The sequence below is a fragment of the Panthera pardus genome, unplaced genomic scaffold (genome assembly GCF_024362965.1).
Source record: "Panthera pardus isolate Hobbes unplaced genomic scaffold, ASM2436296v1 HiC_scaffold_16, whole genome shotgun sequence".
Lineage (NCBI taxonomy): Eukaryota > Metazoa > Chordata > Mammalia > Carnivora > Felidae > Panthera > Panthera pardus.
The window spans coordinates 3,437,598-3,465,078 of record NW_026526721.1 but is presented as its reverse complement, the minus strand read 5'-3'; the positions used below and the strand labels follow the sequence as shown (position 1 = coordinate 3,465,078).

At 57.2% G+C, this 27,481-nt stretch overlaps 1 protein-coding gene across 8 annotated transcripts in view; it reads left to right on the top strand.

Moving 5' to 3' along the window:
- The window catches only part of SLC37A1 (solute carrier family 37 member 1), an 81,697-nt gene extending 73,316 nt beyond the window's left edge, over positions 1–8,381 (top strand). For 7 of the 8 annotated variants that reach the window (XM_053903031.1, XM_053903030.1, XM_053903032.1 and 4 more), the window contains 3 exons: positions 3,073–3,170; positions 6,885–6,949; positions 7,434–8,381. In XM_053903031.1, the coding sequence (XP_053759006.1) occupies positions 3,073–3,170; positions 6,885–6,949; positions 7,434–7,449 (179 nt within the window). In that variant the 3' untranslated portion in view covers positions 7,450–8,381. Of the gene's footprint in view, positions 1–3,072; positions 3,171–6,712; positions 6,808–6,884; positions 6,950–7,433 lie in introns of those variants that run through there. The other variant, XM_053903034.1, reaches the window with a different exon arrangement.
- Positions 8,382–27,481: the final 19,100 nt, after the last annotated feature.

The window sequence follows — 27,481 nt, the reverse complement described above, 5'->3', positions numbered from 1 at the left end:
GTATTTGGATCATGGGGTGACTTTGGATTTGCTGGGCAGTGTCCATGGTCACCCCCGTGGTGTTTAAACCGAGACAGTTCCCCTTCGGGGAACGCGGGACGCGTCCAGGAAACGGGGGGTGCTGTGCCCAGGGCGGTCGTCTGCAGGGCAGCACGGTCTGCCCACGTGGAGCAGGTCCCCCGCTGTCCCCACTCCCATGGCCCGCGAGAGACTTCCCAGGGCCTGGAGGACATGCTCCGCCAGAAGTCGGGACGCTTCTGGGCTGAACTCAGTTCTCATGAGCCGTGTGACTTGGAACCACCTTCTGTGCCTTCTGTCCCCAGAGGACGGTCCACGAGTCCGTCCAGCTGCCACCATGAAGCCGTGTCTTGAGGCTAACTTGCAGCTCTGCCAGAAGGGTCAACAGCTCTTCTGTAGCAGACGATGGCAGTTTACAAGGACGGAAACGTGACCTAGGTGAAAAACACACCTTTCTTGATTTTCTTCTCAAAACAAGAGGGAGCAGAAGTGCCGAGAGTGGAATGTGTGCATCGGGAGCCCCCAGGAGAGACACCAGGGCACAGCTCTAAGCGCGTTCTCCCCCACAAAGGACGGCCGAGGGCAACCAGACCGGCTCGACCTCGCCGCTAACGGGCGGGGTGCACCAGCCACGGAGCCCTCGTGCCTCAACCCCCACGGCACCTGCAGTGCTGTTCACTCCCGGCCCGCGGGCCCAGGAAGTGGCCGTGGCGGAGCAAGCCGCGTCCCCGCCCTTCTCTCTCCCCCCAAGTGCCGCCCGCTAGACAGAAGAAAGAAAGGCTTGAGTGGAAACGCACACGGTTCAGCAAAAAACCCCGTTCACAGAGCACTCGCCCTGACGCGTCCACACCAAGCCGTAAATACTGGTTTGGACGGGGCAAAGCTCAGCGAATAGTAACTAGGCCGATGTCTTCTCACAGCTCACCGCGGCCCCGTGGTTCCGGTGACACGGTTTATGTGCCTGGTGCGTGCCCAGGGCTTAGAGCCGCCTCCCCGTGGGCCGCGAGCCCTTGTCGTTCCTCTGTGTTTCACACGCAGCGACTGCACGGCGCCCCGAGTTTCCTCCTGCTAAGTTTTATTTTATCAGAGTAACACTTGATGCAAATGTCGAGGCCAGGTAGCCTCACAAGCCGATTATGACGTGGGACGCGGGTCCCTGTGCCCCCGCCAGCTCCCTCCTCGTAGATGCAGCCTCGTCGGCTCTTCCCTGTGGTCCGAGCTGCTTACGAGCCTACACGCTTCTCCGTCCCTCGGCCCCACACTGCTGTCCTCCTGCGAAGAAGGCCGGGGCTCGGCTCTCACCCCCTCCCCAGCCTCCTCAGTCGACACCGCTCATCGGGTCGCAGCACTCACTCTAGGCCAAGAAGGGAGCTTTTTGTGGTTATGCTTGCCCCGTCAGCCGAGAGGGGCCACCGGCCACAGCGCTCCCACGCCTTGTCCCGCAGCTGCTTCCGCCACGTTCCCACGTTGGACCCGTCTTCCAGCTTCCGTGTCTGCTCCTCTTTAGTGGAGACCTCCAGTGGCTTCCTGAGCAGCAGCCCACGGGAAGCGGGGCTTGAGGGCTGGGAGTCCGTGCAGTCTGGATTCTGCTGCAGCCTGTGGATACGAATCCCGGGCTGAAACTCCTTCAGGATTCCAGTGTCTTGTAGCTTCCATGGTCTCTGTTGAGAAGTCTGTTGTCACCCCCGGCCCAGCCTTTGTTTCTGCCTTCTGCCTGCTTCCCCCCAAAACCTCTGGGCACGCTTCTTTATCTCTGGTGCCTTTCTTTGTCCCCTGTGCCCCGGGCACCCGGGGACTCACCTGCCTGGAGACACGTGCCCTTCCTCACGCATTTCCCTTACCACTGTCTGTCTTTAAGTCCTGGAAAACTGATTCGTCAGATATTTCTTAACACTTGCGGGCTGATCCTTCCATTTTTTCTTTTTTTCCTTTCTTCCTGTCGTTTTCTCTTTTCTCTGCTTTCTCAGAGATGTTCTTGACTTTACTTTCCAGTCTTCATTTTGGTTGTCATCATGTTAACATTCGTTAGTTCTTACTTCTCGGATGCAGCGTTTATTAGACTGAATCGTGAAGTGTTGATGCTGGTTTTGTGAGAATGTCGTGTGGCTCAACTCGATTTTCTGTCACTTATCTGAAGGTATTACAATTTCCTGGGAATTTTCTCCTCCCCAATTTGTTTCTTTCCTCCCGGTTCCCCTCCTTCCGACTTGTTTGCTCTCACCTTGGAACTGTCCTCAGACACAGGTGAGCTGGGCTGGCCCTTCGTATATTTGTATTTAAAGATGAGCCACCAAGCACTTGCTAGAAGCCCTTTCCACACGGAATGATGCATCAACCACTGGTCTTCGTGGTCATGGGATCCAACTAGAATCTGGAGGCAGAGACTCCCCAGTGCCCGCCGGGGTGTGGGCCTGCGGCCAGCACTCCCATCATTGTCGGGGAGGGTGGGCACCTGCTCAGTGGAAGTCAAATGTACATATACGTCCATACTTTATATATATGCATACTTTTCCCCAAACCACTTAGGAGCAAATTGCGGAAGGCTGCCCCTTTACCAGTAACTGTGTATTCAGTGTGCATTCCCTGAAGGCAAAGGATCCCCTGACGTAACCACAGTGCCCCATCATCAACTGAGGAAGTTAACACTGACACAGTCTCAGCATCTACAAACCTTACTCATATTTCCCCAACGACACATCTCCTAACCAAAGCGTATCTGAGATCGTGCATTAGATTCAGATTTCATTAATAAAGTCTTCAATTGGGATCGTTGGATCCAAAGAATGAGCGTGTTAAGGTCAATACATATTTTTAGATTTGCTTCCAGAAACAGGCCGTGCCCGTCGCGTCCTCACCAGGACTGAGCATGAGCGAGCCTTTTCCCCCCACCAGTCTGGGAGGTGGGGATGAGATTGTGCCGTTCAGCGTGTTTTTCTTTAACTGTGAGGGAGGCGTCGAGCACCGTGATGTGTGCTCGCTGGGCCTGGGTGTGTCGGATAGTCGCCTTCCAGCGTTTTCCTCACCCGGCTCCTGTGTGCGCTTGCCCCCCTCCAGGAGCCGCCCTGGGCCCCCTGCTGGCTGGGCTCCTCTCCCCGTCTGGATGGAACAACGTGTTCTACATGTTGATGGTTGCAGACGCCTGTGCCTTACTGGTAAGTCTCTGTGGCTGTCATCCCAACACGGTGACGCTCTTTCCGACGGAAGTGCGGTCCTCAGGAAGGCCTGGCCCGTGACAGACCCTAGCTTTCCCGAGTGCTCATGATCCGAGACCTTCCTCTTTCTGGTCTGAACAAATGTCAGAGCAGAAGCTGGCCTGTCACTCTGCCGCTTCAGGCAGGATGGTGAGGAGGCAGAGAGCAGGGGCTCCCTGCGTGGGATCCCAGCCCCGTCCTCTGCTGAGAGTGTGCGCCTGGGGCAGGTGACTTGGCCTCTCTGTTCTGCAGCTCCCGCGTTGGTTAAACAGGCATAATAATGGCACCCCAAGACAGGCTCATCGAGGGGACTTGGAGGAGACGGCAGGCCGAAACCCCTGTGCTACGTGGTGACCTCCATTGCCCCAGTGCTCCTCCTGCGCCCTGCAGCCCCAGGGAAAGCGGCCTGACTCTCGGAGCCCAAAGGGGTGGGAAAGAAGGAGCAGAGGCTGTGGGTGCCGGCCCCCAGCTTCCGTCTGCGGCCCCTGCAGGACAGAGGGGCCCGGGCACCGGTCAGAAGCGGGCCGTGCTCACCCGAGTGGCTAGCCTGCGCTCAACCTGCAGCCGCCCTGCGCACGGGGGTCCCCGACCTGAGGCCACGTGCCTCCTCTCGCTTCCCCAGAAAACCCCCCGAGGTTGATCCCTGTAAGGGTGGGTCGAGGATTTGGAAATCTCAGCTCTGAGAGTTCTGTATTTTCATTCCAGGGCTGTTACACAGCCCCCCATGTCGTAGAGGATCCAGCGCCAGCTTTCAACTCGGGAGCCTATTAGGTTTTTAAGAGGCTCTTCCTCAAAGCATTTGTTTTTGTAAATGCCTGAGGGCTTTAGTTAAGTCCCAGATCATTTCAACTAAGTGGCCTCGAGACTTCCATCATCATGGCTGGTTAGAGACTGAAGGCTGTCCCTCAGCAATGCGGGGGAACACACATTATGCGTCCTTTTAAGTGCACAGCCAACCCCGTGGAAAGGAAGGGTATCCTCAGGACGGGACCCAGAATGTCGAAGCGGCATAGACAAGTACCTGGGCTAGAGCAGTGGGAATTGGGGGGTGGCTGGTTCTGCCCCCCTGGGGAGCAGAGGTGGGGCTTCAGGCCCGCACGAGTGGGGCAGGAGGCCAGGACCCTCAGTGGGCTGGGCTCCAGCGAGCACGTGGGTCCAAGAGACAAGGCTCTGTGTCCACCTCAGCCTGTTCACCAGGTTGGAGGGGGCTAGTCGTCCCTGAGGATTTTTAGCCACGGACCTGCCTATGGTAAGCTTAGGTTTTTGAACTTAGGTAAATACACATAATGTGCACCCAAAAATTGAGTAGAATTGGCCTGGAACCGTGATACGCCTGGTTCTTGGGCAGAAGCAACCCTAAAACCATTTGCAAGGGGCACACCTCAACCCGCTGCCCGGATCCCCACTGCTAACGCCCGGCAGAGAGGAGCCTGAAATTAGGAAACGGTCCACCGTGACCGAGGTGACAGACGCGACAAACGGCAGAGTCAGACCCCCCAAAATTGCAGATAACATGGTTATCAGACAGACGTAGCAGTACTGAAGACGTCCGGGAAGGACGTGGGTTCACGAGCAAAGAAGGGGAGCCCGTGGAGCACAGAGACAAGGACGTCCCCGGGTACAGCCCAGCACGCGGAAGCCGTGGCCGCCGCCAGGGACGAAGCCCCGGACGGAGCCCCGGGGAGGAATCTAGAGGCGGGGGCCGAGCACAGTCGAAGACGGAACGGCCGGCAGCTTCAGGGCCCAGAAGGCCAAAGGAGAAGGGCGAGCGCACACGTGCAAACGTGACCGTGAGCGGGCCAGACGGCGCGTGTGGCGCGTCGGAATTCAGAAAGGACAGAGAACAGGATGTGAGGGTAGTAGCCAGGCAGGTGGCGACCGGAAGCAAGCGGGCCCCGCCGGGCCAGGTGAGACCCAAACGGGACAGCGGGACGAGCCCGCAGGCGGCCCGAGCACCAGCCAGACACCTTCTCTCCGCGGGTCAACAAGCCTGCCCCACCCCCCAAGTCTGAGGCTGGAACCCCAGCACCCAGCAGGTCAGGTCACCCTGTGGGGTCAGACCTGGGGCCTGCCGGACTCTCAGGGGCACATGTGCAGAGCCCGGTGGCCATGCTGTCCCACCCGTTGGCTGACCCCCGCCGACCCGGGCCAGGGGGCTCCAGGCGTCTGGGCAGGCACTTAGAGCGGGCGGGCCTCCCTGGGCTTGCCCGCAGACACGGCTCTCCGTCACATGCGACAGTGTGACCTTACTTAAAAAAATTTTTTTTTAATCTTTACTTTTGAGAGAGAGAGAGAAACAGAGCACGAGCGGGGGAGGGGCAGGGAGAGGGGGAGACACAGAATCCAAAACAGGCCCCAGGCTCCGAGCTGTCAGCACGGAGCCTAATGCGGGGCTCGAACTCATGAACCATGAGATCATGACCTGAGCCGAAGTCGGATGCTTCACTGACCGAGCCGCCCAGGTCCTCCCCCATCCCCCCGGCAAGAGTGTGACCTTTGTCCTTCAGGTTCGTTACTACTGTCGGCAGTGTTTCTTGCCACCTTAAACGCTCGTCATTTCCTTCCCTTTTCCCTTCGTGTCCGGGATCTGCTTTGGATGATGGCGGGTCTTCCTGCGAACGCTCAACACGGCACATTCGGCGGGACGTGTGTCGACCAGGTGCCCAGCTCCAGGCGAGCAGGCCCATGCTGGGCTGCTGGAGGCTCACGTTGCCAGGGTCCGCTTGCCCCACAGGAACGTCCCCCTCACCGCCAGCCCCACGCTCGGCCCCTGACACGTTCCCTGCTTTACCCCTGTGACCGTATGCGCACCGATCGAGGGTCAGGCACGGCAGCCGGACCGCGCTTTCTTGGAAGGAGTCACCCCTGTTCTCCTCGCCGGCCACTTCTCTTCGGAGCTCCTGCTTGAACCACGAGCGCTGAAGGCTCCCCTGCTTCCTGGAGCTCTGACCCGAGGCCACGCCGGCCCTCTCGGCCCAGTGGTCCCTCCTGGGCCTTGGAAGGGGCCCTCCTGTGGGGCTGGGGTCAGCTTGCAGAAAGACCGGGTCCGCAGCCACAGACACAGGCAGAACCAGTTAGCTGGTGTGGCACCAGGTCACCGGTCTGTCTCCATAAACGGACCCAGCCCTGTGGGCGCGTACGAGGCAGAACTCTGTCCCTGGTTTACTCCCACGGCGGCGGCGGAGGCTGTGGGCGAGGGGCCCGGCGGGGCCCAGCGCTCTCCCAGGAGTTTCCTAAGGAGTTTCCAGAGTTTCCTAAGAAAACGCGGCTGCTCCAAACGTGAGCCTGGTCCGCCTCTGGGTGCTGGGGCCCATGAGATGCTCACCTGGCCTTCAGAGTCCCCCGTGCGGCTCTCCAGGGCCCCCACCGAGAGTCACCGCGATCGTGGGTCACCTGGTCTACATTCTCTTTCCCTAATTTGGGTATTTTATGATTGGACTCGTTTCATTTGCAACGTTGCTTGATCCCGGACGTTTTAGGCTGAAACCTGTCCTCGCCTCCAGGAGCACGGCCTCCGTGCGGCTCACAGGCCCACAGCCCTGCCCTGGGGCCCGGGGCACCCCAGCGCGTGATGTGGGGCCCGCACAGCCGCCCCCAAGTGAGCTTCCGAGAGCACCGATGCAGGGTCCCTGCCGCAGTAACGGCTTCTGTCTTCGGTCTTTGTTCCGGTTGCAGTTACTGATTCGTCTCATTCACAAGGAGCTGAGCTGCCCGGGGTCAGCGGCCGGGGACCAGGTTCTGTAAGTGCCCCCTCCCCTTGCCCCCTGCCACCGGCCAGAGGTCAGAGAGCAGCTCTAGTACGGGCCTGCCTGCCTGCCTTCCACACCTGGCCTCTCCTAAAATGGAAGGAAAAGAAAACCCACCCGCTGTCTTATCATCCCACGTCTGGTTCATGCTGATTTGTCCTTCCCTAATAAATGCCTCGGCGCGGCTGATGGTGGCAATTAATCTCTCCTCGGAAGCTGAGGGAAAACATCAGGGAAATTGCCTTCTGTGTTGTCTTTGAGCTGCGGCTTAGAGACAAGAATAGGAGCCCCCACAGCCAGCCTGCCCCACCCCCCGCCCGCCCCATCTCTGTCCCTCCTCGTCCCCAGGGCTGCGGGTGGGGTGGGGCGGGGCTGCACCCCCCAGGTGGCTCCAGAGGCTCTGGGGGGGGGGGCTGTGCGTCCTTCCTGTGCCATTTCTGGCTGTGTCACCAGCTGCTCCTTTGTCCTCCTCTTCCAGGTTCAAGGAACACTGACCGCCGAGTCCCCTGGAGGGAGATGGGCCCGTCCTTCACCAACGGTCTGTCAAGGGAAAGTTCAAATAAAGGATCCTGTGTTGGAAAGAATGATTGACCCTTGCCTTTTGCACACACACCTGGAAAAGACACAAAAGCCGCCTTGAGAAGTCCAGCTGCCGTTTTAGGCGAGCCGTGGGGCTCAGCGCCGCGGACAGGAGGCGCGTGGGAAGTGCCCTCACCACAGCGGAGCCGGGGGACACGTGGCTGGGCGGGCGGGTCCCCGGCGGGTGGCACTCAGGTCAGCCCGAGTCTCGGGCGCTCCAGCCTAGGACTTTAGAACGGGCGCGTGTCGCGCCAGCAGGGACCTTGATGTCACCTGAACGGGCCGTGTCGGGAACCCGATGCCGCAGTGGGCGCGAGAACGCAGCCAGCACGGAGCCCAGACTCTGGGAGGACAGAAGAAACCCGATGCCGGGTCAGAAACCAGACCTCAGGGCCCTCAGGTCTCCCACAAGACTTGCCGCCACCGCCCCCTGCTCCTCACCGGCCTGGAGAATTGTCCACGAGTGAGCAGCCGCGAGGCCATCGGCCTGCCCGTCGAGGGCCCTGGGAACACCAGGCCCGAACCCCTGGATGAGTCTGCCAGCCGAGCGCCACGGTGGCCGCTGCTGCTGGTCCCTGCGGGGCTCGGGGAGGACATGGCCAGGGTGGGCGGGCCTGGTGCAGTGAGTCACCCGCGACACGCCAGGCGCCTGGAACCGTCTCTAGCCCCGCGGCACCAGCGTGGGGTTATTTAAGATGTGCTGTGTGTTCTAGAAATCCAAGAAAATAAATGGCATTTTGTTATTTATTAAGACGAACTCTGATTGTTTTTGGCCATTTGTCTTCCCAGTTGTTGCCTAGCAGAATACTTGTCTGCTCTTTGAAATAAAATGGTTTTTTAAAGCTTATTTTGATTTATTTACTTATTTTGAGAGAAAGAGCCCAAAGCAGGCTCCTCGCTGTCAGCGCAGAGCCCAGCACGGGCTCGTTCTCACAAAGTGGGAGATCCCGACCTGAGCCGAAATCAAGGGGCGCCCCGAGAGAAAATGCTTAAAAAAAAGCTCAAGCAGAATGTTGATGACGTCTGCTCACGTTTCCCTCATGTTAAAAAAAAAAAAAAACTTCCAAACACTGTGCGTTCTTGGTTTTCTCGGGGTTGGACACAGTCCATAGCTCTGCAGCTGGAAGGAGAGGCTGTTGGTGGCAAAGCCAGGGCCGCCCTGCTGGGGGAGGGGCTGAGTCTGGGCAGTTTGCGAATTATGCGAATGCCACCCGGGGAGGAGCAGGGCCGCCCCTGAAACTGCCAGTGCTCGGTGCTCGGTGCTTAGTGCCGGCTCTGAGTTTCTCCCCAACAACAGGCAACAGGCGCCTTCTCCGTCTGCGTGACGGGGGCCGTGTGGTGGCCTCCCCCGTGCCACAGTGCCAAGGGCCACGGCCGGGAATGGCCCCGGCAGAGGCTCCTGCTGCGGGCTCTGTGGAGAAGGGCCAGAGAGACGAGGGGTCTCCTGCGGGCGGTTGTCCTCACCAGACAGGCTTGCTTCGCTCAATAACGAAAGCTGCTTATTACACGTGTAGAAGTTCCCTCCTGCCAGAATAAAACTTGCCCAAGCACCGAGTGGATTGCACAGTGCCTTACACACGGTTCGCTCCGCCCACGGGGTTCTCTTTCCCTCCGGTTCCTTCCGTCTTGTGTTTCCTCTTTGCGGCTGGGGTCACCCCTTTCTGCCTTCCTTCCCTGTCCCGGGCGGCAGGGGCCCCGAGGCCTGTGCTCGCTATGCCCGGACAGCCTCTTGCTCGCCCCACGGCCTGTGTCCGAGGCAGGCAGGGCCAATAGTGACTAACGCACAGAGAATCCTTCACCGTGACGTTCTGGGGCCCCCTGTTCCCCGAGGCTTGAACCCGTCAAATGCCCGGGTGAGGCCTTCAGCAGACCCTCTGACCCTCTTTGCTTCTGCCCCCACCCCAAAGAGCAGCCACCATCGCCTGTGGTTCAGCGTCAGGAAGCTTTTGGGCCGTTATTTTTCCCGAGTCGGACTGAAGTCGAGACAGTCTCCCACAAGCCACAGAGGACGGCCGCTTTGTGCTCCTAGCCTTCAGGGGCCCCCCCGAGGAGGCCTGCTGAAATGCAGAATCGACATTGGAAAGCAAGGAGCGCACATAACGGAACATTCTGGGCCCAGGAGCGGAAGGTCTCACCGCCCCTATTAAAGAAAAAGGTATACGATTTCAATATAACAATAAATCTTCTTTTCCTCCTGAGCGATCGGCTGAGAAGATGTCCTTCCGCCAATAGCTGGTCACGATGCGCACATGCTCGCCTTTGTACGGAGATGTGACTCTGCCTTCCAAGAACCTGTGCGTCACTAAGATGTTCCTGTTCAAATCCAGGGCGGGGTGCGGGGCGGGGGTGGGGGGATGCCCATCAGGATAACTGCCAAGCAAGCTGGGACGGGCAGCGAGAGAGGCGAGAGCAGGAGCAGAGCCCGTCCGGAGTAACGTGCCTGGAAGTACACCCTCAACCATCCCCCCAGCTGTGACACCCGATAAAAACAAATCACTAGATGGGGCGCCTGGGTGGCTCAGTCGGTTGAACGTCCCAACTTCAGCTCAGGTCATGATCCCGCGCTTTGTGGGTTCGAGTCCCGCATCGGGCTCTGTGCTGACGGCTCGGAGCCTGGAGCCCGCTTCGGATTCTGTGTCTCACTCTCTCTCTGCCCCTCCCCTGCTCATATTCTGTCTCTCTCTCTCAAGAATAAATAAAACATCAAAAAATTTTAAAAAATCACTAGACAAAAAATGGACTGGGAAAACCCAAGTCCTGACGCCTGTTAGGTTCAACAGACACGGTGCCAAATTGTCGTAGGAGTTGGTAATGCTCGCTCCGGTCTGCATACCGCGAACTTCCTCAGGAGAGACGTGCAGGGAGGCACTGGGGCAGCCACGCGCTGGGGGCTGGGGGTGCGGAGGCTGGGGACACAGTACGCAGGGACTGCTGTGAATTGCTCACAATGTGTCCCGCGGAGTGTCCCCAAGGAGCCGCAGCAGCCTGACGCCCGGTGCCCCCCCCAAACCTGCAGGGCCTGGTTGGGGGGGCTGCGATGTGCAGGCTGCCGATCTCTCGGCCAACGCGGGCCCTTTGTTCAAAACACAGGAAAAAAGTGCCGTTCAAGGTACTGAAATAGAAAGTGTCTTCCTGGGGCGCCTGGGTGGCTCTGTCGGCTAAGCGTCCCACTTTGAGCCCAGGTCATGATCTTGCAGTTCACGAGTTCGAGCCCCGCTCGAACACGCTCTGTGCTGATAACTCTGAGCCTGGAGCCCGCTTCAGATTCTACGTCTCCCTCTCTCTCTGCTCCTCCCTCCCTTGTGTGTCTCTCAAAAATAAATAAAGCTTAAAAAAAAATTTTTTTTAAAGAAAATGTCTTCCTTTCCTCTGCCTGGGAGGCGGGAGGAGGCCGGTAGGAGGTGAGATCATGGGGCCTCCCAGCACCTGCGACCTCAGTTAGAAACCTCAGTGCAGAGATAACATTATTCGGCACGTGAACACGGCGACCATGAGGCATGAACCCCCAAGCGTGGGCCCTTCTGAGCACAGGGCCCGTGCGGCTTCAGGGTCACAGGCCCGTGACGTCGCCCTGCGGACGCTCCACCCAGACTCAGCACTGGGACTGGCGGCGGGCGGGGGGATGGGCTGGTCCTGGCCTTGTCTCTGCCGATCGGTGGCGGTGTTGGGAAGGCGGGGGTGTGTCCACTGGGTGTCCCTTCCCCTGGTGGTGCCTCCCTGAAACCGTGCAGCCTGTTGAGGTTATGTGCGGTGGGTTCCAAGTACTCCTCCCACTGAGGGTTAATTTCGAGGCTCTGAGTTCGTCCTTGCGAGCCTTCCACAAGCCGGGCCGCTCAATCCTCCTCCGCTACCCTTTCGCCAGTGTGACGTCATTGCCACCAAAGGCTCATACTTTCTGACGTGCGCCTAGGATGTGCGGGTTCAGGGCTGCTGGCCCCATTCTGCCGTCCCCGGGCCCGGCCTTTCCAGCCACTGCAGGGAGACGCTAACTAACGCAGACACGCTCCACCACGTCCTTGCGAGGGCAGAGGTCAGAGTGCAGCGGAAACCTTCTTCCATGGACGCACTCCAGACGGGGGGAGCCGGGCTCCATCGGGCCCCGAACCAAACAGCAGAGCTGGCAGACGAGACAGATGTGAAGCCCGACTGAAGGAAACTGGTGAGTCACAGTCCCAGCTGGCACAATCCCGTGACAGCAGCGTCAGCTGCAAAACTCACGGCTGGGAGCTGCATGAGTTGTCCTTGGAGCCCAAGCAGGGGCAGAGGGGGTCTCACCCGGAAGCTGAGCAGGTGGGCAGGGGCGAGGGCCAGCGGGCACAGTCCCAGGCGGTGGGGCGGGGCCGGGCAGCACCTTGACTTGAAGATGCCCCACATGGCCCGGCCCCCTTGTGAAGTCCCAACCTGAGGCCTGAGTCCGACAGTCTGTTACCTGTTGGATTTCGCGCCCGATCCGCTTCTAAAGGCACCGTGGGTAGATGTGCATTGAGTAGAGGCACAGAGACATTGAACGTGCCCACGGCCTGGAGAGTTTCGGGGTCTTGGGCTGTGGCGCCCCCACCCCAGGACGTCCCGGAGTCCACCAGAAGGGGCGCGTGTGCTCTGGCCCCACGCGCTTTATTTGTACGTTTCAGACTGAGGTGAAATTCACACAACACGCACTTAAGCATCTTCAAGCGTGCACGCCCGTGCCATCTGGTGCACACACAATGCCGTGCAGCCACAGCAGTCTAGTTTCAAAGGTTTTCATCACCCCTGTGCCCGTCAAGTAATCCCACCCCATCCCCTCTGCCCCCAAGCCCTTTGTATTTAAGCCAGGGCACCTTTTACCACCAAAATTCTAGAGCCAAGTGTCTGGAAAACAGCACTTCCTCTATTTACCGTGTCTTAAGTGCAAGCACAGTGCTACGTTTCTGTGACCTCCGGCCTCCTCTGAGAGGCCTCCCCGTGGACAGTGGTCCCCGGTCTGCTGACCCCAAAGCCCTCCCCGAGCCGTCGCTGTCCCAGGAACCACACCTGAGTTCTGCGTAGGCCACGAGTGGGGTCAGCTTTGGTTTCCCCTTCCCACACCCGCCGGCCTTCGTTGTGGCTTTGTTCTCCCACGTCCCCACGTCCCCGGTGGCAAAGCTGCCATCGGGGCTGCGGGGCACACAGGTGGGAAGGACGGTGTGCCTCCCACAGGGGCGCAGAGGCCGGGAGGGGGACGCTGTCCCTCGGTGTGCACCTTGCCTGCAGGGAGAGCTGCTGGGCCACTGTAGGAGCCCCGGATGTCGCCGGTGGAGGCTGCTCTGTCTAGAAGAGAGAAGCGAAGTCTGAGGTCCTTAGAGCCTCTCTGCACCCGCACAAACACCCGCAAACCTCGCTTCTCTCTGGGGGTCGACGGGCCAGGAGACGCGGGGCTGGGAAGGCTCTTAGTGATCCCACACCTTGCAGGGGGCAGCGGAGGAGGAAACACACGAGCCAGTGCTGAGCTTGGCGTGCCGATGGGGGGCTAGAACTGCAGGGAACTGCAGGGACGTGTGCAGGAACCGGGCTGCGAAGCACCTGCACCGCCCACACACAGCCTCTCCGTGCGCGGACACACATACCACGCTCCCTTCCCCTCCCAGGCCGAGGCCTCGACACAGCGGCCCTTTCCCCCCACCTTCTCGCTGGATTTTATTCACCGGTGATGTCCTGATAACGCCCGGCGGGCTCACCGTCAGGGCTGGGGACGCCCCGTGTGTGTCTGTCCCCACGGCCACATCCACCAGAATTAAACACAGGCTGGCTTATTACTGGGAGTCAAACAAAGCAAGTGGCCTAAAACGAATAGATGACTCTGGCCCAAAGCTGTCTTTTGGCCTCGAGACAGTTGTGACTGGGCCTCCGCATCGGTTCGTGCCGTTTGCACCAGACAAGCCTGTGCTCCGGTGGACGGATGAGAGGCAGGCGGCCCATTTAAAGGGCCAGGGAGCCGGCGTTCACTCCACAGATGTGTCTGACCCCACAGACAAGTGCATCTTTTCCGCCCTGAGGACCGGAGCCCGGCCCTGGGAGCCCCGGCAGCCTCTACGTACAGGTCAGAAATTATCAATTGCGCGGTCACGTAACCAGTATCCAGGACAAGAAACAGAGGATCACCAGCACGCCAGAGATAGGCCGGGGGCCCTCCCTGGCCTTGAACGTCCGCGTTGTCCTGACCATCGTGGTTTCCATTTAAGTCAGCGAGTGGGGTTGAGTGTCTTATTCTGGAGAGAGACAGAGCACGAGTGGGGGAGGGGCAGAGAGAGAGGGAGACCCAGAATCCCAAGCAGGCTCCAGGCTCCGAGCCGTCAGCCCAGAGCCCGACGCGAGGCTCAAACTCACGAACAGTGAGATCGTGACCTGAGCCCAAGTCAGACGCCCAACCGACCGAGCCACCCAGGCGCCCCTAAAGCTAATTTTAAAAGTAGGGGACGACACTAGAGAGTCAAGGAATCTGCTACACAGGACACTGTTTCCAGGGAGGGCTGCGTTTGGAGAGGCGACGCCGTAGCCGCCCGGCTGAGCCTGGCACCTGCCACACCCTCAGTGACCTGGGACATCGCCAGCTCTACGAGCTGCGTTTTCAGGGTCCCTTGTCCTAGGAGCTCCTCCCAGGAGCCTGGAGGAAGATTGTAAACCTGCCATTCATTCATTCATTCATTCATTCAAAACGCTTTGTCGCCAAGCGCTGAGTGAGCCCACCGACAGTGACAACCGGGGTGAGCCCAAGCCACGCACCCACGAGGCCGCACTCTGGAAGGGGCGACAGACCCCAAGGGGCAAATGGGTGGGCCGCAACAGTTCGGGGAGGCCCGGCTCTGTCAGAAAGTCGCCGGGGGTGAGGGGACGGCAGAGGGCACAGCATTATCTGCTGTCAGATGGCCTTCCTCGAGGAGGGAAAGCCGAGCAGAGACCTCAGCGATGTGACGAGCAAACCACCCGGGAGAGGGTTCACAGACACAGGGCAGCCGGCAGGTACCCAGGATTGGGGTTCTCTTGATAAGCAGGGCCAGGGGAGGGGCAGGGGGCATGGGGAGGGGCGAGGAGGGGGCGGCCTGAGCTCCGAGACAGCCAAGTGGCTTCAGAGAGGGTGCAGCGGACAGTGGGTGAAGCCCTGACTGGGGGGGCAGGGCTGGGGCCGGCCGGGCACACAGGAGGCGGCGGCCTCGGGCCCCTGGCACAGGCTCCCTGGAGGGGGTGCAGATGTGGCCGTGACCAGGGCGGGGCCAGTAACGGTAAGACTCAGGGGCCGCCCTCTGCCTGGGGCTGGTGGGCACGCAGGACCTGGAATCTCCTGCCCCAAAGGCTGCGACCCAGGTTTGTTTCCTTTCTTGTAATTCAGCCCAGATTCTCTGCCGCCACGAGAGGGCCCCCGGAGCTGATGCAGGGATGGACCTGGGGAAGGACAGCTCCTCTGCAGGGGGCGTCCGGGTCCTCTTGGGGGACGGGGTGAACCTGCAGACCCCTCCTGGCGCCTCCCTGGCGGGGGGGGGGGGGGGTGGGGTGGGGAGGGCCGGGGGAAGGGGGGCTGGGCTGCTTGCTCGCCTGTCACACTTCCAGCGTGTGCAATATCCTGAGAAGGCCCGCACGCAGATGGGCAGGCGGGAGCTGACCGGGCTCCTGCTGAGAAACGGGGGGTTGGGGGGGGACTGGGTCGGAGAGGTTACCCCGCAGAAGCCAGGCAGCGTCTGGGGGAGGGGGGTGCCCAGCCTGCAGCCAGCCAGCCGCCTCTGACCCCAGCCTCCTTGCCAGTCTCTTGTTTATGCTTCTCAGTAGGGGGCTTCTCCTGGGGGGCCCAGAAATGCGTGAGACAACAGCTTATAAGAAGCTGCACTTGCCTGTCCCCTGGCCTCCACGGTGAGCACGGGGCGCCCTTCCTGGGAAGGACAGGGGACCCCTCGGTCTCAGGGCTTCCAGCGGCACTCAGAGCGAAACTGATGTGAGACAGATTACAGGAGGAGAACAAGTCTCGAGACGGAATGAGCCAGGGGGACAGTTTTCACACCTCTTAGACCAAGAGACAATCCTCGTGGGAGGGACTGGCGGACAAAGAAAACTTTGGGGGCTTCAGGCAGTAAGGAAGTCTAACAGAATTTGGGCTGGGGTGGTGACCAGGGCTCCAAATGTCCCACTTCCGGTGACAAGGATGCGTCCCTTCCTCCTGGGACAGGGAGGGCACCTTCCACAAGGGAGATTTATTTCCTGCTCTAAGGGGACGGAGGAGGGTCTGGGTGTCCTTCCCGCACTGGCCGTCTCTTAAGTAACTTCTGTTTAAAATAGTCAACTTGCTGGAGCGCCTGGGTGGGTCAGTCGGTTGAGCATCCGACTTCGGCTCAGGTCACGATCTCGCGATCCGTGAGTTCGAGCCCCGCGTCGGCCTCTGTGCCGACAGCTCAGAGCCTGGAGCCTGTTTCAGATTCTGTGTCTCCCTCTCTCTGACCCTCCCCCATTCATGCTCTGTCTGTCTCTGTCTCAAAAATAAATAAAGGATAAACCAATATATATATAATGTGATCTGTCTTTAAGCAAATTCTAAATTCATGTCACTGTGCCCTTCCCTGCCTCAGCCAGCCGTTTTCCTCAGCCCTCTGTTGTGTGGGAGCGAATATCAGACACTGTTCCCCAGCGTGCAAAGTATCGGAGCCCCAGAGGGCGAGCGACTTCACGAGGCAGGTCCCCCAGGACCGGGTCTGGGGACCGCTTGGGGACACCAGTCCCGCCGGGTGACCCAGCCCATAAGGGGAAGGGGCCGTGACCACACCCGTGCCAGCTGCACCCAAATGGGGGGGCAGGGGCACGAGCACGAAGACCGAGCCCAGGGTGCCTGGTCCCCCGCCCGTCTCCTCAACTGCAGGATTTTATAATCCAATCGCCTGCTGTCGAAAGGGAAGAGAAAGGAGTAAGAAGCTCAAATTACCACTAACTTTATTTTTAGAAGTGGCAGCATGAAATGAAAAACAAAGTCTCTGGAATACCAAGTAGGGGGAAATGATAAATCAATGCCTCCAAATTATATGAAATGCAAGAAAACCATCCAAGTGCCAATGACTCAGAGGAGCCCGGGGGGTGGGCTTTGATCAGGTCCAGGAACTTCCGGAGGGGCTTTCAATTCGGTGACAAATCGATGGTGTTAATGACGCCCTCCAGGACAGATCCCAGTCTCCTCCACAGGTCACTCGCAAATGCAGCCGCGGGGAAGATGTGGCACTTCTAGGGCTCCCAGATCCAGCTGGGACAAAAGCCCGGGACCTGTTCCCGGAATGAGGACAGGCGGCAGAGGGACCCCTCGGGGCGTTCAGGCCAGGACCAGGGTGAGCCAGGGTGAAGCAGGCCTGGAGAGCTAAGGGGCCAAGCAGACCCCACTGCGCGCAGCCGGCACGAGCCAGCGCAGGGGGCAGACCGCACAGCACACTGCGTTCCCTCCCCCGACCGCCGTGCAGCCCCTCTGCGGGGCTCGTACCCCACCCCGGGCACCATATCAAGCGCCTGCTCCTTGGGTTCCCGGCCAGCCCTTCGTCTCTTTGGTCCTCGGCAGCCGCCGTCGGTGCTTTCCGCCAAGTGTTTCCAGCCCGTGCCCCCTGCGTCGCCGGCCCCCCCCCCCCCCGCTCGTTCCGACAGCGCTCCGTGGGCGGGGGGGGACACGCGACCCTCTGGGGCTGGGGCATCTCACCGCCCAAGCGCGGCCCTCCACGGCTCTTCCCCTCCTGCCGTGGCGGCTGGCGGCGTCCGAGGGGCTGGCTGCTCCGTGAGTCTGGCCCGGACGTGACGCAGAGCCCGGCGGTCCCGGTGGCGTGTAACCTGCATCACGGGAGGGCCGCGGGGAGACTGCGACCAGAGGCGGGAAGACGGTCCCCCTCGGTGGGCAGCGGTGGCCGGCGCCCGGGAGTCCCAGGGGGGTGGTTCTTGCGCCTCAGGACGCGGCGCTGCAGGGGCCGCTCCAGGGAGGTGCCGGAAACCGGATCTTAGCACTTTGTGCTGCTTGCTGTTGGATTCCGTTGGAAAGACACCGTAAGGAGAAGAGGGGCTCAGAACACGATCTGGTTTGTGAGCGGGGACCAAAGGGAGTAGGGAGTTAACAAATCCAGAAACCTGCAGGATGAGAAGGAAGCTTTGTCCCCACGCACCGACAGCAAGAAAACATTGAGAAGCGCCGGGGACAGCTGCCAGCCCAGGTCAGCGGCTCTGAGAGCGACGCCCAGCCCCCCACCCCCGCCCGGACCGCAGGCACCATTGCAGGAGGACCCAGGGACAGAGAGCGACGCTGTGGCTCTGCCCCCCGAGCTTTTTAGTCTCCAGAGACGGGCAGGGATCTCTCTCCATAGTCGCAGTAAGGAGCCACCTGCATTATTAAGAGGCAGGCGCCCCCAAAGAAACCGCAAACCTGGAAGAACATAGTCAATTCTCCTTATCTGCAGTAGCTGGCTTCTAGAAAGTCTGCGTGGACACCGAATTAGCAAACATTGAGCCATCGCTCCCGGGGGCGGGGGGGGGGGGGGAGGGAAACACAAGGTTGTCCCTTCAAGGCTCCGGTCACAGCATCGTCATCCGTCAACACACAGCCTGGCTGGATGTGTGCTTCTATTTAAAAACACCCATGTCACGTCACATACATTGTTGGTGCGTTCACGTGGGACTCGCGGCCAACGGCATCAGCGCTCACCCCGGAAGGAGCTTATCCACTCGTCTCGGGTGACGCACTGCAAACACCACTTCCCGCTCTGCGGGGTCCGTTTTATTTATTTATTTATTTTTTTAATGTTTTTGTTTATTCTTGAGAGAGAGAGACAGAGCATGAGCGGGGGAGGGGCAGAGAGGGAGGGAGACACAGAATCGGAAGCAGGTTCCAGGCTCCCAGCCGTCAGCCCAGAGCCCGACGCGGGGCTCGAACCCACGAACCGCGAGATCGTGACCTGAGCCGAAGTCGGACGCCCAACCGACCGAGCCCCCCAGGCGCCCCTGCAGGGTCCATTTTAAACCACGGAATCACCGGCAGAAACAAAGCGCACAAAAACGTGGAAAACACTCTATGACACCGAAGAGACCTTGGAAGGGACACTTGTTAACAGTGAGGACGGAAGCAAGAAGCAGGGCGTCGCCTCGTCCCACCTCCGCTGGGGACGTGCGCGTCCAGCCGCTCACGTGTTTCTTGCCGGCCCCGTTCACGCCCCAGAAACATCTCTACGTTCCCGGAGCGAGGCTCCCGTGAGGGAGGCTGTAGGACAGTAGCCATGCAGTTTGGGCCGGCCCCGCGGGGTGAATGGGCCACCGTCCGCCCACGCGGGGCCCCTCCGCCTCTGCTTCACCGGAGGGCTCCCCCATCGGGCCACCGAGCGAGCTGGGGGGGGGGGGGTCACCGGGTGACGCGCAGCCTGCTGGCCCCGTGCTCCTGCTGCGGGCGCATATCCCCGCCGATGACGGGCTCCTTCCAACCTGAGGATGTGACGGAACCCAGCTCCCCCCCGAGACGGCCCAGATGCATGATGGGACGCCCGTCTCTGTCGGGGCCCAGCAGCACAGCAGCAGCTGTTTTCTCAAAAGGCACGGACTTCTCTCCAGCGGACGGTGTGGCTTTGTTCCAAAAGCCCGGGGGGGCCTGCATGGGGACTCTGACACAGGCTTGCCGTAGATGCCACCGCGTGTGCCCGAGATAACACGGGGTCTATCGGGTCGCACGGCCAGGCTCTCGGGGCTGCGTGCGGTCGGCCTGGACCTACCGCAGAGCCCCTTCCTGCTCTGGGCTCCCCCAAAGCTGGTAACCTCTCCGTCAGCCTCGGGCTGGGGCAGTCTGCCCACGTGTGGAACACGCGGCCCCCAGGAGCCCTAGAGAAATGCCAGGCGTCGTCTGCGGCTCCTCACGGCGGGAGGGGCAGAGTGCGATCGGCGGTCCTTCCCTCTGGATGTGGTCCCAGCGCACCCCTGGTTGTGGACCCCCTACGGATGTCATTGATGCGGCCCCTCCCTCTCTGAGCCTTCTTGGGATTTAACTCCCACCTGCTGAGCTCAGACACCTTCCCAAGACTTGCAACGTGTTTGCCACTTCTCCCCCATCACCGACCGGCACGGTGTCATCAATGTACTAGACCGATGTCGTGTTCTTTGAGACGCCCGGGCCCCCCAGATCCCTTCGGGCTGCTTGAGGGCATAGAGCACGCGAGTGGACATAGCCCTGTGGCAGAGCAGGAACGCGCCCCGTTACGCAGCCCACGTGAATGCAGACGGTTTCCTCGTGGGGACCGAGGGCACTGGCCAACCCGCTGGGGACAAGCCACGTGCCCGAGGCCGTGTTAACCTGCTCTGGAGAAGAAACCACACCTGTCAGGGCGGCTGCAGGGTGGGTACCTCTGGGCACAGACTGTGCCCACAAGACACGCCCACCAGCCGTGCGAACTCCAGGTCCGTAAGCTTGGAACTGATTTCCACGCCACTTCTCACCCGGGGGTACGCAGTATGGGCCTTCATTTACTGTCTTGACCAGGGTCAGGGGTGTTTGCAGAGGCCTCCGTTGTCATCCCCCGTGACAGCCGATTTTAGCCCACAGGCCAAGGACCTACAGTGAGTTTTACCGACTGCCAAGTTTGAACATCCTATGATTTGGGGGTGGAAGTCCTAGAGGCTGGGACAGAGGTAGGGACCCAGTGGACCTATCGTAAATCAGTGCTCGGTCAAGACCACAACTGTCACCTGGCCTCCGTGTACCCCCTCTTTGGTGGGGAGTCGGGATGAAGCTTTGGGTCCTTCGTGCAAACTCTAGCCCTTTATCCAACAGGCTTTCAGATGCTAGGATATCCCTCCCTCCGCAGTGCACAGTTACTCGAGTAAATGACCATCAGTCTCCTCGGGGAAGGAACAGGACCGTTGTTACCGAGCTCACTGGCTCTGCTGTGCTGTCGTCCTTTTCCCCTGGGGATCCGACCCGCTCTTCAGCCAACAGGTTCCGGGTCTGAAACGGCTCCGATCTGGAAACAGGGCAAAGGATCGTGACTCTTTAACGGGGCACCTGTCTCCGCCTCCGGTCATCCACCCGTACTTTCTTCTCTGGTCTGGGCTGAGGGGTACCCTTGCTGGCTGCACGTATGTTCTGCCCCTAAGGATGCTGTGTTCTGTTAACTGTGTCCCTCGCGCTGCAGGCCACGCCCCCCTTGGCTGCCTCGGTGACCTTTCTGCTCTCTGCAGTGTTTGCACCCGGCTGTCTTCTGACAGTCCAGCACCGACACCTGTCCCTGTGGGTCTGATGTCTTTGTTCCCTTTGCTCTCAGTGAGCCTGGTTGCAATGGCCTGTCCCACAGTGAGCCTGGTCTACAGAGGAGGCCACCACTGGCTTCTCAGCGAGCCTGGTACTCTTCCCAGGAATGCATTTCCTGCGGCCACGGTCAATGGTGTCACCTCCAGGACTTCCCGTGGAATAGAACCGTCGGGTAGGCATTTGGCCTTAGGCGGTATCGTCGTTCCAGGTGTCCTTAGGACACCTCCCGTGCCTCGGAGGAGGGACCGCCTTGTCCGCCATCTGCCGTGGCAACCGTGGGTTCCCGTCACGCTCAGTGCGAGCCTGTGTTTTTCCACGCTTCTAGGGACCGTCCTAGTCCAAAGTGGGGGACATCTCTTTCCCGGGTCCTTGCCAGGGTATGAAGTTCTGACTCTTGAGAGAACGCAGGGGAGACATCTTACGTTGTCTTCAAGCAAGCAGGGGTCTTAGCATCTGTACCGGGACGGGATGGCCCATTTCCGCAGACTCAGGGGATTCGGGGGAAATTGGAAGTTTAGGATTTTTGGACGTTCCAACCCGGAAGTCCCTATTTCCAAGTGCCAGGGTCCCACTTATTCCCAGCCGGGGTCCTGGCCTTGGCATAGCCAACCTGCCTCGGTTGGGTCGGGGATCTAACCTTCTTTGGAGCTCAGCTGTCGTGATGATCGAGTCCTGGGTGTGGCTCAGCTTTCTCTGTCCTACTGGGAAGCTGTGAGCCTGAAGACAGCCTCGGCCAGCTCCCAGGGAAGCTCGATGTCCCATCTGGGGCCAAAATGGCCAAGGCTTTCAGCCCCTGCCACGATCGGCCCTGGAACGTGGGCTGCCTGGGAGGCTTGACCTCGGGCCGGGTGTCTCCCCACAGCCGAGACGGTCACTGAAGGGGTTGCAGGCAGCGGCCCACCTGCTGCCATCGGAGCCAACATGTTAGATGGGACCTCAAGGTGCATCTCTGTGTTCATTTCTGTAGAGAACATTCCCGGAACTCCTTGTGTTTGAGTGGATCATCTGGGCATCATCTGGCTAGAGCATTTCATTGCGAGGGCAAGATGCTGCAGAGCCCTCTGTCCCAGTGCCGTCGTCTCTGACTCATAGTAACAGATTTCTTTCTCGTTCTTACCGCGGGCCCTTTGCAGTAGTTTGGGGGCTTTCCTCCAAACCCCCCACTCCGGGATCCAAGCTGGCGGAATAGCCACCACCACCTGAAAGGTTGGGAGAACCATACCAGAGGGGATAAGGGCTCTGACACTTTTCCATCCATGACTCGTGGGGCACGGCCAGTCACGTGACCCCACCAACAGCAACGAGGCCCGCAAGCTGCACCTGTCTGAGGGGCAAGACCAGCTTCCGCAGTCAGTCACTCAGCGGGGTTCCTGAGAATTACCCAGGGCGCCCAACTTCTCAGAAAGAGCCAGCACTGGGTAGGACCTCCAGTACGAGACCGCACAGAAGTGACGAGGGCCGCCATCGTTGTCCTGCTTCCAGTGTCCAGTGTTAGATTTTAACATTCCCTTGTAATTATGATGATCTCTCTAGTTTCTTGGCATGCCTTTTATCAGATTTAGGAAGTTCCCTCATAGCCTAGTTTGCTCGTTTTTTAATTTCTTTTTTTTTTTTAATTTTTTAAATGGTTATTTTTGAGAGAGAGAGAGAGAGAGAGAGACAAAGTGTGAGCAGGGGAAGGACAGAGAGAAAGGGAGACACAGAATCCGAAGCAGGCTCCAGGCTCCGAGCCGTCAGCACAGAGCCCGACGTGGGGCTCGAATCCACGAACTGTGAGATCATGACCTGAGCCAAAGTCGGACGCTTAACCGATTGAGCCACCCAGACTCTCCCCTCATTTTTTTTATTTCTAATCACAAGTGATTGTTGGAATTTCTCATAGTTCTCTCCCCATGTACTGAGATGATTTATCCATCTTTTTAAAGGTTGTAAGACTGTTCACATTTTCCATTTCTCATTGTGTTAGTTTTTTTTAAGCATATGTATTTATTTTGAGAGAGAGAGCATGAGTGGAGGAAGGACAGAGAGAGAGAGAGAGAGAGAGAGAGAATCCCAAGCAGGCTTCATGCTATCAGCACAGAGCCCAATGCAGAGTAACCTGAGCCGAGATCAAGAGTCAGAACCTTAACCAACTGAGCCACCCAGGCACCCTTATTGTGTTCGTTTTTTGTAAGTTATTTTTCTGGAAATGTTTCTATTTCATCTAAAATTTTCAGTTACTGGCATGAAGTTTTTCACAAAATCCTCTCATCATTTCTTTTCTCTTTTTTTCTTTTTCTTTTCTTTTCTTTTTTTTACATCTATAAGTGCCCATAGGAATGTCCTCTTTATTTCTGACGTTGGTTTCTTGTGCCATTATCTTTCAACTCAAACTATTTAAAAATTTTTCATTCGTATGTCTCCTCTGAACTTTAAGCTTTTAGAAGAATTAAATTCCAAGGGCTCCTGGGTGGCTCAGTCGGTTAAGCCTCCAGCTTCGGCTCAGGTCATGATCTCATGGCTGTGGGTTCAAGCCCCGCGTCAGGCTCCTCACTGACAGCTCAGAGCCTGGAGCTTGCTTTGGATTCTGGGTCTCCCTCTCTGCCCCTCACACCGCTTGCACTCTCTCTCTCTCTCTCTCTCTCTCTCAAAACAAATAAACTTAATAAAAAAAATGTTTTTAAAGAATTAAATTACAAGCATGGGGGGAGGGGTGGGGATTTTCTATTGTTCTTTTTGTTATTGCCTTAGTTGCATTCGGGCCAAAATCTTACTCTGCATGATTTAGCTTTTGAAGCTTGTTGAGATTTACTTTATGGTCTATTTTGGGAAATACTTCACATGTGCTTGAAAAGAATGGGTACCTAGCAGTCTCTTGGTGCAGTTTGCCATATATATATGTCTATTACATCGTTTATTCATATTATTAAATATTTCATACCCTTCCTGATTTTCACGTTACCTACAAGTAACGAAGGTATGTCAACATCTCCCACTGTCATTGCAATTGTGAATTTTTCTATTTATTTTCATTCTATCAAATGTTTTTAAAATACATCTCGGTATCATGTGGTCGAGGGCATGTGCATTTGGAATTGCTACGCCTTTCTGGTAAATCAAACTGTCCATCTTGGTCTCTAGCAAGTTTGTGTCTCTAACGACGTCATGCATGAAGTCAATTTTGTCTGATACTTGCATATATACACTAGTTTTCTTTTTGTGAGTGTTTAGATGGCATTTCCCCCATTATTTTGTGTCCCCCCCACCCCCACTATTTTGTTTTAAGCCATTCTTACCCTTATATTTCAAATATTGGGAGATGTAGGAAAATAACATTTAGAAAAAAAATGTTAGTCTTAGGTGACTTTCTTCAATTAAACAAGTTCTTACCCAGTATCTTTTGAAATGTTGTTTCTTCCAATCCTTTTTTCCCTCTCCTTTTCAGACTCTGGCAAATATTTACAAAACCTTCTTCATAAATATTTGCTGGAGTCTGAAAAGATAAGTAGCATATCGGATAAATAGCATATCTTCTATGTCTTTTACCCCCTATTTTGTATGTTCAGTCCTTGTGTCTCTCTCCATGCTTTATTCTGGATATTTTCTTCTAACCCACTTTCAAATTCATTAATTTTCTCGTTAGCTGATATAATAATGTTCTCCTAAACCCATCCATTGAGGGTTTTTCTTTATTGTTTATTTATTTTTGAGAGAGAGACAGAGACGGAGACAGAACATGAGCGAAGGAGGGGCAGAGAGAGAGGGAGACACAGAATCCAAAGCAGGCTCCAGGCTCTGAGCTGTCAGCACAGAGCCCAACACGGGGCTCGAGCCCACAAACTGTGAGATCGTGACCTGAGCCGAAGTCAGATGCTTAACCTACTGAGCCACCCAGGCACCTTGAGGTTTTAATTTCAATAATTGTATAATTGTAGCTCTCAAACTTGTGCTCAGATATTTTCATATATGTTACATCATTTTTTATAGTTTTCAACTCTCACTTATTTTAATGTTTTGCCTGGACAATTCCAATATCTAGGAAGAGCCCCTGAGGGTCTAATTTTATTGTCCTTTTTTTCTGCTGGTTCTTGTCAACACTGTCTTTTCTCTTTGTGTGTTTACGTATTCTAAATTGTGTGCTAGACATTGCACTGGGGAAAAATTGTAGAAATAATGTGCTGATAAAAACTTTCTCTGAGGATTTTTGTGGCTGCCAGGCACCTGGTTGTGTTGACAATTTGGAATCATCTTAATCTAATTTTATGGACTGAGATTTTCCTGGAATATCCAGATGTCTTAAAACGGGGCTGAAGTTTTTGTGAGGGCTTGTTTATTTCCAGTTCACCTTTTTCTTCGGGTGCAAGACCTCAGCGTCCCCCCTCAGAGACGAAGAGTTACGAAGACCCCCGTAGTTGGAGGACCTTGGACTCTAAATTTTGTCTTTGGCTTGGCCTCTCAGCTGCCTCTTCCATGATTAACAAACACTCCTGTTGGAAAAAATGCCCCAGATGCTGGGCTCATCTTTCCAAATTTCTATCTTCTCCCTAGTGCTGGCCCTGTGGTTCTCACTGCCTGATTCGTTCATCAGTATTCAAGAATACTTTTTCAGATATTTTGTTCAAATGTGTCTTGTTGTCCTCAGAGGGAGAGTCGGTCCAAATTGCTTAGCTCACTATCACTGGAAGCAGAAGTCTGTACGCCTCTATTCTCGGCATAAATTCAATAATAACTCGTTCTTCTGACACCAAGAGATCAGAGCTTCAAATATGCTCACTTTGGCAGCCTGGCTGTGTTGTTCTACACTCTGAATACAAACGGGGGAAAACTCAGTCAGCCTCTGTAAACATTTCGAGAAGCCCGAGTACAGGCTGACCTAAAACTCTGAATAGGTTGTGTTCCAAAGTTCATTTCTAAATAGGTTATCTAAGGTTGAATGTGTGTTCCCGTATAGGACAGGCTAGCCCTCAAGAGCGCCACCGTGGGGCTGAGCCCCTCAGGCCCCTGCAGTGGCCTGAATTCTCTGCTGTGGAATCTGGGGCACCGACAGGCGGAGAAGCACAAGGAAGAGACGTGTGGCATGTCCCCTCTTTACCCCGCAGGAGGAGGGCCCGAGGGAAGGGCAGTAAACGGGACCTGCCTTAGGCATCTGTCCATCTCCTCTGTCCTGAGCACTTGGGTCCCAGGCACCCTGTGCCTTCCTGGGGTCCCCAGTACCCACTGGAGAGTCTCATCCAGCCTGTCCCCCTCCCCCGCCAAGTGCTCCACACTCCCGATTAATCTCATCGTTCCCCCAATAACAAAACTTCCAAAGCCTTTGCAGGCCTTGTCAGTTCAGCGCTGAGGGAGGGAAGGAGGAAGCCCCAATGACTCTGCACACTAATGTCCTGCCTGTTGTATTTGAAGTTCTTAAAGATGCACCTGTTGTGACAAGTGACCCCATCATCCCAGGCCAGGTAACAGAGAGAAAACTTGCAGGGGATGTGGTGGAGTTATTTGAGGGAGAGAGAAAAATGGGAGAAGGCCATTGAGGAGTTTACTGTAACTATTCGGTTCCCTCACCTTGGTGCTGCGTTTCCAACTCCTTCCCTCCTTTCAATTCCGAATCCTAGGACTCTCTCCAAGTTTCGAGTCTGGCTGTCTTTCCACTGTCTTTCCATTGGCTCGGGGTGGAGTGCCATCAGCATATCAAAGGGGACAGGTGACAGGAGACTGGGGACAGCTGAGGGCAGGGTTCCTAGAGTCGCACATCTACAGACTGGGATTCTCTGGAGTCACACCCTTCAGTTTCGCGCCTCGGATGAATCAACGTTTAGGTGCCCACCATGCTGCCATTTTCCTTTTTCCTTCTGTGTTACCAGTTTACAAACAAAGCCAAGTTCTCTTTCCCGGCAGGATTGCCCTCCCTGTGCTTTACATTAGTGGACCATTCCATCGCGCTCAATTCGTCCATAAAACAGAGCGCCTTCCGAGTTTTGTTGTGGCCCCAAGAGGAGCACACGTTACGAGAGAGCACAGGATCATTATAGAGCCTTAGAGCTGCACAGCCAAGCGTGACCCTCACCAGCCCCTGGCCTGTCAGTGCGGCTTTTCCCACTTTACAAAGAAAATGAGGTTCACAGAAGTCAGAGTCCCTCGGGGTCACAGCTGGCCAGTCCACGGGTACCGATCCAAGTTCGACACCTGCACGGCCTTGTCTCCCACTGTCCGTAAAACTCTGCTCTCGTGGTTTCCAGAGTTTGATCAAAGTGTCTGCAGTAGAAAACCACATTCGCCAAGGGGCTATTTTGGGGCAACCAAACTTTGTCATATTTTTTGCAAAAGGGACTTCTCTGGGCCTTACAAGGACGAGGGGCTACGGGACACTTATAACCCACCACAGGTCCGCACAGAGTTTACGCCCTGACAGTTTGGTTTCTGAACACAGCTTGGCAAACTCCACAGGAGTCCAGGAGAGAGAAGGTGTTGTGTGTGTGGACAGAGGCCACATTCAGGCAGTGAGGGCACCGGTGCTCCCCAGCGACGATGACTGTGTCACGATGGGTCTCGCCTGGTCCACACCTGCGGGTCTGCGCCACCTGGCATGGCCTCTGGGGCCACACTGGGGGCGGGCTCCACACGTCCCCCCGGACCAGTCCTTCCACAGCCAAAGCTTGTGCCCGTGCCAACCCACCCCTGCATGTCACAGAACCTAAGACCTGAGCTGGAAGGGATTTTAGGGATGT